General features: G+C 36.8%; 1 protein-coding gene and 1 pseudogene across 1 annotated transcript in view; both read right to left on the reverse strand.

Moving 5' to 3' along the window:
- Positions 1-12,189, reverse strand: part of MYO3B (myosin IIIB) — a 355,967-nt gene that overhangs the window by 200,145 nt on the left and 143,633 nt on the right. Inside the window, exons 10-14 of the mRNA XM_023528462.1 lie at positions 7,266-7,362; positions 6,213-6,329; positions 5,590-5,694; positions 2,967-3,050; positions 1,956-2,158 (exon numbers count right to left, since the gene is read on the reverse strand). Coding sequence (XP_023384230.1) covers positions 1,956-2,158; positions 2,967-3,050; positions 5,590-5,694; positions 6,213-6,329; positions 7,266-7,362 — 606 coding nt within the window. The remainder of the gene's footprint in view (positions 1-1,955; positions 2,159-2,966; positions 3,051-5,589; positions 5,695-6,212; positions 6,330-7,265; positions 7,363-12,189) is intronic.
- On the reverse strand, positions 4,843-4,961 carry LOC111739302 (annotated as a pseudogene).

Here is a 12,189-nt window from a genome sequence, read left to right on the forward strand (position 1 = left end):
CTAACCAATGTACTGTATACTTGAAACTAATTAAAATTAAATAAATTTTAAAAAATTATTTATTACTTATGTTTTAGATTTATATTTGGTATATTACATATCATCTCATTTAATTCTCATAATAGCTCTATGAGGTCAGCTTTAATGAGTCCTTTTTGCATATGAGGAAAGTAAGGTACAAGGATATTTATATTAATAAATAACATACAATAAGTGACAAAACTGTGATTAAAACTCTCAATTATCTTTGTAAAAGACCATTTTACATTTGAACACAGAAAACTGCAGTTTCCATTCTATCAGAGATATCTCTTTCAACCTTAAAATCACCCTAATTTGGGGAGAAAGAAACAGGGGAACCTCATAAAAATTAATCAAGAAACCACAGAGAAGCTAAACTGATTATCCTTTTGTTCATTTGTTTAATTTCTTCATGTCAGTCCCTATTTTGTGAGACAACTGAAAGTATATGATAGAAGAAGACGCTTGGATTCTTAACCCAGAGCAAGTCCTGTGGATTCTACTTGTACAATATCTCTCAGACTTGTCAAATCCTGTCTATCTTCATCTCTACCGCTACCACCTTAGTCTTGGCAAACAATCTCTCACATGGATTTGACAACAGCATCCTAACAGTCTCAACATAATACTTTTCTCCTCTAATTCATTCACCTCACTGAAGCCAGAACAATCATTTTCAAGTGCAAGTTGAGTTTTGTGATTCCTCTTCTTAAAAACGTGAAATGGCTTCCTATTGCCTTTAGAGTAAGGTTCTAAAGAGTAAGAGTCTTTAGAATAAGGTTCCTCAGCCTGGGTCTAGAGCCCTGCATGATCTGGTCTCAGTCTTATCTTTGACCCCTCTCCCTCCCCGCTTCTTCCTTCCCTCATTGGCTAACACCGGGTGATCCTCAGACCTCAGGCTAAATATCTCATACATCAGAAGCCCCTTTCTTCCTGGACTAGATTATGTGCCCTTCCTTTTCCTGTTTTACCTTCATAGCACCTTACATTGCTTCCTGGTACTTGTCACAGTTGTTCTGCATTTATGTTTATTTTTTTGTTTAATGTTTGTGATCCTTTCTGACGCCTCCCCTATCCACCACCCACTCCAAGTTCCATGAATACTGGGACCTTTTCTATTTTTTACTCTAGCGACCCCAGAAGGGAGTACAGCACTGATATACAGCAAGAATTCAATAGATAATTATGGAATAACACATGAATGGAGCCATATTCCTGAGGAAGGAGGAAGTCTGGTGTCCTGCAATAGTAATAACAGTAGGAAGACTGGTCAACTATCTGATAAATGTATACTATACTAGGCACCTTTCAAAGGAATTTCATGTAAATAAACTCATTAATCCTCACAACAAACCCATGAGGTAGGCTCTAAGAGCATCTCCATTTCACAGATGAGGCACAGAGAGGTTAACTGACAGACCCAAGGTCATACAAGCAATGTCAGAGCCAACACTTAAACCCAGAGCAGTCCATGCCACTGATCACTATTGCTATACTGCTCTTCTTAAAACAAAATATTTTTTTCCTCTTTCAGTCTAGGGGAAAAATTAACATGTAGAATAATCTCAGTGCTTTTTTTTTTTCATAGACAAGTTTAATTTTAAGGGATCTAATGATTTCTTTCTTTCTTTCTTTCTTTTTTTTTAAGTATCTGCAATGCTGTTAAATTCTATCTGATATAACCAACTCAGGAAAAACAGGCATGACTATCCCAAAGTACTCCCACCACAGCTGTTTGTACTCTGCTTGCAGACATCTTTTAGGTTAGAAATCACAACTTATCTTTTACTTAAATAATTTATTGCTCCTGGGGGGGCTGAGGGGAACCAACCTATCTATCGAGATGCTAAAAACAGTATAAAAATGGAGCAATTAGAATTCCCAAAACCTCTATATTGCTGAGCAAAACCACAGTGATCAAATAGTGTACCTACACTGCCTGTTTTATAACTCTGGACTTTTCAAGGAGATATTCAGAGATTCTTGCTCCCATCACAGCTCCAGTTGGTGTAAACATCATTTCCAGATACTTTCCAAAACGGCTGGAATTGTCATTGATGGCAGTGCATGCATTTCCAAAGGCTTCCACCAGGGAGTTGACTTGCAGGATTTTTTCTCTCAAGGTCTGATTATTGGCCTGTGCCAAACACAGAACAGTTACAAGTAGCCTCCGGAAACATTAATTCAGCAAATTTACCAGGCACCCCTCCCTGCCCGCAGAATTCACATTATCCTTTTGGGAAGAATTGCATTTGGGGGAATTAGCATCAACCACCAGCATTGTGTTCTCAGATGAGCAACTCCCCCATGCATAGGCATCAGATGTTTTTAAGTCCAGACGCACTTCACATAAGATCTTTGACAGATAAAATGCCTAAACCATTAGAAAGAATTTTAAATAGAGAGAGCCCATAACTTTTCTCAGTTATTCATTATAATATTCATAAACCTGTTCTGAAAAAATATTTCTTAAAATCTTTCTTAGTCTCATAATACACTAATTCTGAGTATAAGTAACTGGTAGACCATTTTTTAAGTCATTCCTTCAATGTCCATATCACCAAGCTGAAAATTTTTATTTCTCTCAACTTTTGCCCAAAGATTTCTATTTTCCAATTCTTTAACCACTTTAGTGGCTCTCCCTGCCCCTGTTCCTAATGTTTAACAACTTTTACTAGTTAATGGCTAAATGTTTACATTATATTAAAAGCATACAAAATTAATTGACAATAATCTGGTAAATTCATGCTGGCATTATTTTCCTCACTACGTGAAAGAAAGATAGCATGCTGACATCTTATGAGGCCTGGCTATCAGGAGGCAAGCATAATAAAGGTGGAATGTTTTTATATAACCATTAAAAAAATGTATTTTCATCATTTGTGCATTTATGCAGTTAGTCTGCAGAAACTTCTAGCCACAATACATAATACAGGAATCAATACCTTTCCCAAGAAAGTCAAATGCTGAACAATCAGGTGGGCGCTTTCTGTCTTCCCAGAGCCACTTTCTCCGCTGATGACAATGCACTGACACAGAAAATGGAGTGTTGGTGAGAAATTCATAACACAGTAAACACCCTGTGTGTTCAGCTATCACATAACATCCACCGCTGTGCACCTTAATTTTTCACTCAGCAATATACCTTAGGAATCTTTCCTTTTCAGTACATCAATAACTTCTTCAATGCATAGATGTACCATCACCTATTTAACCAGTCCTATAAGGATAGACACTTGAGTTTTTTTCCTTTCGTTATTACAAACAATATTGCAATAAATAACTCTGTCAAAGGTAGTTGTATTTATGTGTAGGTTCATCTGTAGAATAAATTCCTAGAAACGAGGTTGTTGCATCGAAAGGTATATACATTTGTATAATTGATAGATAGCACCAAGTTGCCTTCCTAAGGACTGTACCAGTCTATGAAAGTGCCTGTTCTCCCATAGCTCTACCAGAGACTGTTGGATTTTTGCCAATCTGATAGGCAAAAAATGATATCTCAGTGTAGTTTTAATTTTTCATTTCTTGTATTATGAGTGAGGTTAGGCATTACTTCATATATGTTTAAAGTCATTCACATTTTCTTTTCTCATGACAAGTCCATATTCTTTACCTATTCTTTTTTGTACTTGACCTTTTTATCATTCATTTCTAGAAGCTCTTTATGAATAAAGGAGATTAGTGGGTACAGTATAATAAAAACAATTTGGTATTTATCTCTGGTTCCTGGCACAGAGCTCCTAAAGCCCTCAATTTCCTGAATGATATAGGAGTGATAGAAACATCTTCTGTTATTCACAAACAAATCCCTTTCTATAAAACCTAACTGCTAACCACTTGAACCAAGTGGTTCAAGATGGAGCCCAAGACAGCTTCAGGAGGGGTCTGGTCACAAGAAAGACCAAACCCATAATTAGAGGGTGGGAATTTTCAGCCTCGTCATCCCAACTTCTGGGAAAGGAAGAGGGGCTAGAGATTGGCTCAGTCATAAAAACTTTTGAACAACAAGATTCAGAGAGCTTCTGGTACGAACATGTGTGGGTGCTGGGAGAGGGGCACGAAGGCATGAAAACTTTGCCCACCCCCTCCCTACATCTTGCCCTCTGAATTTCTTCTATTTGGTTGTTCCTGAATTGTATTCTTTACAATAAACCAGTAAATGTAAGTCAAGTGTTTTCCTGAGTTCTGCAAGTCATTCTAGTGAATTATCAAACCTGAAGGGGGTTGTGGGAATTCCTGAATTTGTAGTCAGCCAGGCAGAAGTGTGGGTAACCTAGTTGCCTCATTTGCAGCTGGCGTCTGAAGTGGGGACAGTCTTGTGGGACTGAAACCTGAACCTGTGAGGTCTGTGTTAACTCTTGGTAGTTAGTGTCAGAATTGAATGGAATTGAGTCGTTGGACATCCAGTTGGCGTTGAAGAATTGGAGAATGGGTTGGAGTTGGAAAAGATACAATATTTAGTATCAGAAGTGGTGTTAGAAAAACAACAACATGGTAGGGCAATTTCTGAACTTGAGAAACACATATATCTCTTTTCATTTACTTGTTCTCTATGAACTATATAGATACTTCACAAGTCTCCGAGAAAGGTAAGAATTTGGAGAAGCCAAGTTTCTAATCTATAGTGATTCTATGTACTTCATTTTGTAAGTTGCGCTGTTATAATTTTATCTATTCCTCAACACACCGAAAGCAGGGATTTCACAGTCTCAGGAAATACACACACAATAATTCTCTCATAAAACTTCCTACCAGATTAGACTCTTTCTACTTTAACAGGTTTTGTTTTTGTTTTTGTTTTGTTTTGTTTTGTTTTAATGCCTACAGCACCTGGTATTCCTAGGTGGTCTCCCATCCAAGTACTAAGCAGGCCCGACCCTGCTTAGCTTCTGAGATCAGACAAGATTGGGCACGTTCAGGGTGGCATAGCCATAGACAGATTCTTCCTATTTTAAACAGAATACAGACACAAAGGAAAACATATATATTAAAAGTAAAGGAAGGGTCAAAGGTTGGATATGCCACCACCGTGAACTGGAAGTCCAGAAAGTTAAAACACATAGGTCAGCTTTGTGTTTTAATTGAGCACTAAGTAGATTTGTTCAGTCTTTACCCAATCCATCACAATTTCTCAGCAACTAAACAGTGTGGTGCATGACCATTGTCAACCTATGATCAGTATTTCACATAAAAAGGACTTGACCATGAAAATTCTGAGACCTTAATAGAATGCAATTTCATTTTTTATTCTACGTCCTGTTTTTATTATAATCATTGCCATGTAATCAGGTTTGTATTACTCTATTTCTCAGATTCATATTGGATATATCCTTATTATACTTAATCAGGGAAAATGAATGCTCTTGATGTGAATGTTTCACGTTATTTGAAAAGAGTTTTCACGTTTTTCTGCTTCTCTGGTTTTTTTTACTCTTACTGTTCACCAAGCTACTATTTCCTTGGGTTAGTAGCAGAAACCAGAATGGAAAGTTTTCAGGAAGACTTAAGAGGTGCAGAGGAAGACAGAACATACTGACTTGGTAGAAAAGGAAGGTGACTTCTTACCTGGTCTTTGCTGAAAGTAACCATGCATTGGTAAGCAGCATCTGCTGATGCAAATATGTGAGGGGGATTCGAGGCACGTTTCACTCCATGATAAAGTCTGGAAAACTGAAGAATAAAATAATTAATTTAAGGGACACTTCTAATGTTCCACTGAATCTTCTAATGCTCTAATACCTGTTGCCCATGAAACCAAGGCTTTGTCACTTGTCAGGGAATTGTAGCATTGGGAAGGCTGTAGAGCTCAGGTTCTCAATTCTATAGTCCTGATTTCAAATCCTGGTTCCTCACTTGCTGCCTTCATTAACTCATGCAAGGGAGTGAACTTCACTATATTGTCTCCTCATGTGCTAAATAGGCTTAATACTAGTACCTTTCTGACAGGGTTGTGAGAAATAAACAAGGTAACTCAATCACGGCATGTAGTAAGCACTAAATGAGTATTAGTTTTCCTTCCTATATCTTACTTTAAAAAGTTACCCCCAAAATGTAAGAATTCCATTTGTGTTGCATTATTATCTGCAGTTTGGGGTGGCACAATTTTATTCTCACTTTTCCCTTCTTTTCATTTTCCCTTGTGATTTTTAATTTCTTATTAAGCAACATGCTCTTAAAGCATCCCTTACCTGTGGAGAGTATATGCTTAGATTCTGGAAGGGGTTTAAGGCAATCAAGATGTCTCCAACATATGTGTAAATCAGCAAGTCCACATAACGCTTCTGCAACTGACGAATAATTGTATCCTAAGAATAGGATAAATGGCATTGAAAGTAAACATTATTTCTAATCAAGAGAGAGATTCTAACAATACAAATAAACTTATTCTACAAGAATATTTTTCTCTAAAAGATGAAAGTAGTCAATTTAAATCATACACTGACACTAATGATCCTAAATGCAGATATTTGCCTTGCAAGAAGAAAAAAATAGGAATATGCTGAAAGAATTAGGTCCACTTGGGGCTTGCTAAAAGACACTGAATATCCAGCAAAGGTATTACTTGATATTATGAAAAACTTATCTCAACCAATGAAGATGTTCTATTAGAATTTGACTTAGTAGGTCATTCCTACTGATAAAGTACTGACAAAATAGTAACTTCAGTTCTCAAATCATTGTGCTTAAAATTTATATGGTGGGAATATAGAATTGAACATTTTTATATTATACTTTAGTGATTCGTGTATTGCAGTTAAGGGTCTCCAGAGTTAGAAGCAGGAGAAGCAGGTCTAGTGCAATTAACAGCTCTATTAAACATGTAAATTTTAAATGAGGATTATCACACTTTTCAAATTTAGAATTCAAGCTATATTAACTTCACTATTTCCCTAAATGAAGCTCCTCTTTACAAAGAACAAACAACTATCTTAATTTAAGGGTTAAATTGTACTCTTCTTTAAACAGAAAATAATATTCACCTGATACATTTAAGTCTACAACATAAGGTGCTTTATTGAAAAAATCTAAATTCTTTCTCTTCATGATTTAGGACATTTGGGGGAACATGAAAGAACACAGCACAGGATATCACAGCAACCAATGCTCCTTAAGCTTCACCAAGGCTATATAAACATTAAATTTTCAAGTAATTTAGGAAAATAGGGTCTACAACAGAAAGGTCAGACCATTTACATGAAACAAATGTCATCAGTGAGAATTGTCTACTAAATATTTAGTACCTCGTCCAGGACCTCTAGATTCACCAAATCATCTTCAAGGCAGTATTTTTCAGCATCTTCCACATGATAAGGTCTTCTGGTGTGCATCCTTTCACGCCTAGAACTTTATCCAGAGAATATTAGCACTAAGACAGTACATATTGTAGCAGGAAATAGGCAATGAGAATGACTCATTGCAGTCTTATCGCATGACATGTTCAGAGACTTCAGAGACAGGGACAGGAAGAGCAAGTCCAGTCCAGGTTCCTAAGGTCTCTCCCAGTCCCTGTAGGGCTCCCCGGGGTAAGGTGAGCTCCAGAGCTCAAGCCTGTTTCTACCGCAGAGGGGACGTATCACCACATGGGTGCATCTACTACTTATATCTGCTTTTCTTAAATGCCAATCACAGCACTTTCTCACATTTTTTTCTGTTCAGTGTCAGGCATATGATTCTCATTGGGGTACCTCTCTTAAGGTCCCCTCAGGCTATCCGTCGGTACCACCCCAAACTTTTTGAGAAATTTTTAAAATTACAGAAAACTTCAGAGACTAATGTAGCAAATACTAATGAATTGATAAATGCTTATATTTTATTTATTTGAAATCTCTTTGGGACCCATGTTTCATCCCCTTTCCTGAGTAACCACCATTTTGTGGGTATCCCTCCAGTCTATTTTTAAATAGTGATCATACACATATAGGTACCATAAACAATATACGGATTCTGTATGTTTAATTGTAAAAATGATATACTGTAGGTTTCATTCTGAAATTTTGCTTTTTTTCCATTCAACATTATGATTTCTCTTGATAGAGAGATAGATCAGTATTTCAAGTATTTCAGTCACTTTAATCACTTGGTAATATTACATCATATAAATATGTACCAATTTATTTACCCAGTCCTATATTGATAAATATTTAGGCTGATTCCAATTTTTTGCTATTAGAAACAAAGCAGTATCGTTATGTTCATCCCCTTGTTTATATATGTGAGATTTTCTCTTGCTGGAGATGGGGGATGGGGTGGGGTGAGGGAGAGGGTGTTCACCAGACATTTAAAAAACTCGGTTGGCAATTAACACCAGTCCCCTTTGGCATACTAAAATACAGTTCTTTAAGGTATAAAATTAATTCAAGGTCAAAGTAGGCCTTCCCACAATTCCCTTCATAAGCTTATCACTACTCAATGTGGTATAGGGAGAGCACTGGCCTAAAAGTTAAGAGCTCTGGGTCTTAGTTCCAGGCTTGTGAGTAATGTGGTATGGGCCACTCAGCAAATCCCTTAACGACCAGCATGTTAGTTTTCTTCATCTATAAATAGAACATTCACGATTGGTCTGTCACACAGGTGGCTGTGAAAGCAAATACAAGCAAATAGATACAAAAATGCAAAAGGGTTGAAAAAAGATACCAAGTACTATTCTTCTGTCCTTGTCAAAATTTGGAATCAATAATTTGCACTAGAGAACACCACTAACTAAACAAAATCACATGTGAAATGTCCTCCCAGGTACTATAAATTTATCAGCAAAGAGGCATCATTGCATGGTTCTTCCCTATCACCTGTACGTCCACCATCATCACAGCTTTAAAGGATAGAGTTCTATCCTGCCAGGTCCCAGAAGCTGGCTTTACTGAACGTTTTCCTGTAAGCATCATGTAGGAGGCATGGTGCCCTGATGTACACTCTATCCCTTGCTACACGCATTTCACCAAAGTAGGGAAAAAAAGGAAGAATCAAACTGAACAGCTCTGCATATTGAGTCTTGAGTTTATAATACAGTGGAAATGGGCAAAGAAAACACTGACCTTTTTTCTCTTCCTGCCTATTACATTAAATGTTATTTTCTAATCATCATCGCTGATAGATTTGAAGAAGGGGTATTTGAAGCATGGTATTAGTCATCTCTAGTGCTAGAACCCATTTTGCTGCTAATTCATATAAAGGTCCAAAGTAGATGAAGCTAAATTTTACTTAATAAAATCAAATTTATAACCTAACGCTTTTTATTATTAAACAGAACGGTTTATTCATCTGTGTTCTAACATATTAGTGATGTCAAAGAGAAATCAGATTGGTTCGAAATATGTTTTTTTAATTAAAACTTAGAGCTGCTGCCTGCTTCTAGCTAACCACTTTGCTAAATAAAACAGCAGGAGGGTACATATTTCGGGCCAAATCCTCCTCACATAAAACCTAAACGTTTTTTTATCTTTAAGTTTATCATAAAACAAAATATTGCAACACATTTTTATAAATTATTAAATCTTTGTTATATTAAATTCAGTTAATTTATCTCCTTCCTAAACTTTTAGCTTTCAACTGTATGAAAAGGGCTGTGTTAGAGTTTATTGTACACATCTTTTGACAAAGAAAACCAGGAATTTAAAAACTCATGCACAGCTCTGGTTCTCGTCAGGGTGGAGTAAACACTCCTCTCTGTCTCCCCACTAAGTACCTTGGACAGAACGCATGGGAATTTGAGAAGTAAATGGTAGCAGGGAGATTGGGGAAATCAGAATTCAAGATACACTGAATCAATGGTAAGCTTCCCAGGGATTCTTTTTTAAAAAAAACTCCAGTAACTCCTGGCTTGGACTTAAAGGCAGCCCGAAAAGCATGCAGGGATGCTAAGCTTCATGCTGGATGACATTTTTATAGGCAACTAAAAATGAAAGCACTGACAAAACTTCATGTGCAATATCACAAATGAATAAACTCTAGTAGAAAGTTGTTGAGTTTCAGTATGAACATATACAAAGAAATGCCACCAGGATAGAAATGGTTATCTTTTGAACTCTGTTGCAGACTGCCTGTATGTCAATCTATCTATCTCACAGATTTAGCCTCCAGGTATCATGCAGATGCTATCTTCAAATCTAAGCTGGGTTCTCACAAAAATTTCCTCTGACAATATTTTATAAACAACAAACAACTTTTAAAAGGTTTTATCTGCTGTTATTAGCTATGCATGACCTCTTCCCATGTGAACAGGCAATCAAATTCCTCAAAATTATCTGCTCCCCAAATGAAGCTGGCAATTTAGAAGTTAATGTAGATACAAGGTGTTTCCACTCTGATAAAGACCACTTCATTTTCTCAACTAGTGAAAACCTATCTGCTAGCCCTCGCTCCCTTTCCCAACTAATGCTCTTCTGAAACTGCTGCCTGATTCACTTCCCTGCTTTGGCTATGAGATTCAGATAGTCTCTCGAAAAGAAAAAATTATTTCAACTTTTAACTCTTTATATTTATATTATCCTAGATGACATATACTTACAAAAAGTGTTATATTGTTTTATATTTGTCTATTTTTAGTTTAAATTAATCAAAATAAATTTGGTTTAAATTTTCTTGAGTTAAATATGTCACTAGCAACGACCAACTTAAATTCCTTTTAAATTTACATGCTCCATCTAGTGCCTTACTTGAGAATAGCACCTATTATCAATTTTTGCTGAAGAATTCCTTGTTTAATGTGAAAAATTACAGTGCAAAAACAATGGCAGACCATCTAGGTGTGACACCATTCTACCAAGAGTCAACTATGGGTAGAGATAGACGCCACTTAGATAACTTTAACTACATGAGCTCTGTCTTGACCTGGAACTTAAGCTTATATCTATCAAACATCACAATATATAGAGTAAAAAGATAGAAGAATTATTTGGGTGGAAACCACTATAGTATCTTTGATTTTGTTTTTGTTTTCATCTAAGCATGGTTTTGGCCAGAATTCCAATAAATCAGCATCTTATCATCAAGCATATTAAACAGTATTTGATATACCCACCTTCTCTAGGCAGCAAGAATCAAGGACACCAGCAGAAAATTATATATGAGTTTGTTCACTCAGTTATAGACAGACATAGATATAGATAGATAGCAGATACTCATTATAACAGGATGTGGACTTATTTCTTTCTTGTCTGTTAGGAAGACCGGAGGACGTTTAACCTCCTATGTGTCCAGCATCTTCAGCACTTGATGATGTATCATTCAGAAGTCATTCATTTACGCAAGAGCCCAGTAACCTGTCAGTGTATGTAATATGATGTCTGTGCATGCACATGTGTGTGTGTGTGTGTGTGTGTGTGTGTGTGTGTCCATTCTTATAGGTAAAAGAGGAAGTGGGTGAACAAGGCTTAGCAGGAAAAGCTCAGCAGTTAAACAGAGAAAAATCTGTTTTTAAAGGTCACTGCTGCAGGTTGAAAAGAAATCAGAAAAGCTGAGGTTTTTGTTTCCATCAGCCTCAGGCAAATTACAAGGGTAGAATCAAACTCCATTCAACGGAGCAGAAAACAATCAGCAACTTACTTCTTCTACCAAGTAATACTTAGAGTAGACCCTTGGCATTTAAGGGCTTAACATCTGTGGTTTCAGCTAGTCTCAAGCCACCTGCAGGGAAATGACATGCTGGATCTTGTAATTTTACTGAGGCTTGCTGTTGAGTACTTGATGCGAAGGCGGCAGGGGGTCACAGTGCTGCTAACCCAGTACCTTCTCTGCCTCCACTCTCATTCCAGACGGTATTTTTGCTCTTTTCCCACTAACACTTGTAAAGTGATTTAAAAAGCATGTTTCCACCTCTACTCTGAACTGTAATGGTGACATGGCATACCAGATGACGTCAATGAATTCAGGGATTTGCAGAACTGGTTTAGGGAAAAAGTCCTTCTCAAGGTCAAGGAAACGAGAGCTGTTGTAAAGGAAATGGCCAAACTGCTCAAAAGTATCTCTGACAGGTTAAGTAAAAATGCAGCGGAATTTTAGGGCTGCTTAACTTCTATTGAGAGAGTAAGCCTTGAATTCATAACCTTTCTACTGCACCTGAATCAAATATGGAAAAATTGTAAACTACTGGGAAAACAAGGTCAAATGGTTTCACTCATACACTATAATCAGCATCGAGAAAAGGTATCAGATCTCAAATTGCACAAT

This window comes from Pteropus vampyrus, unplaced genomic scaffold, assembly GCF_000151845.1.
Source record: "Pteropus vampyrus isolate Shadow unplaced genomic scaffold, Pvam_2.0 Scaffold2, whole genome shotgun sequence".
Lineage (NCBI taxonomy): Eukaryota > Metazoa > Chordata > Mammalia > Chiroptera > Pteropodidae > Pteropus > Pteropus vampyrus.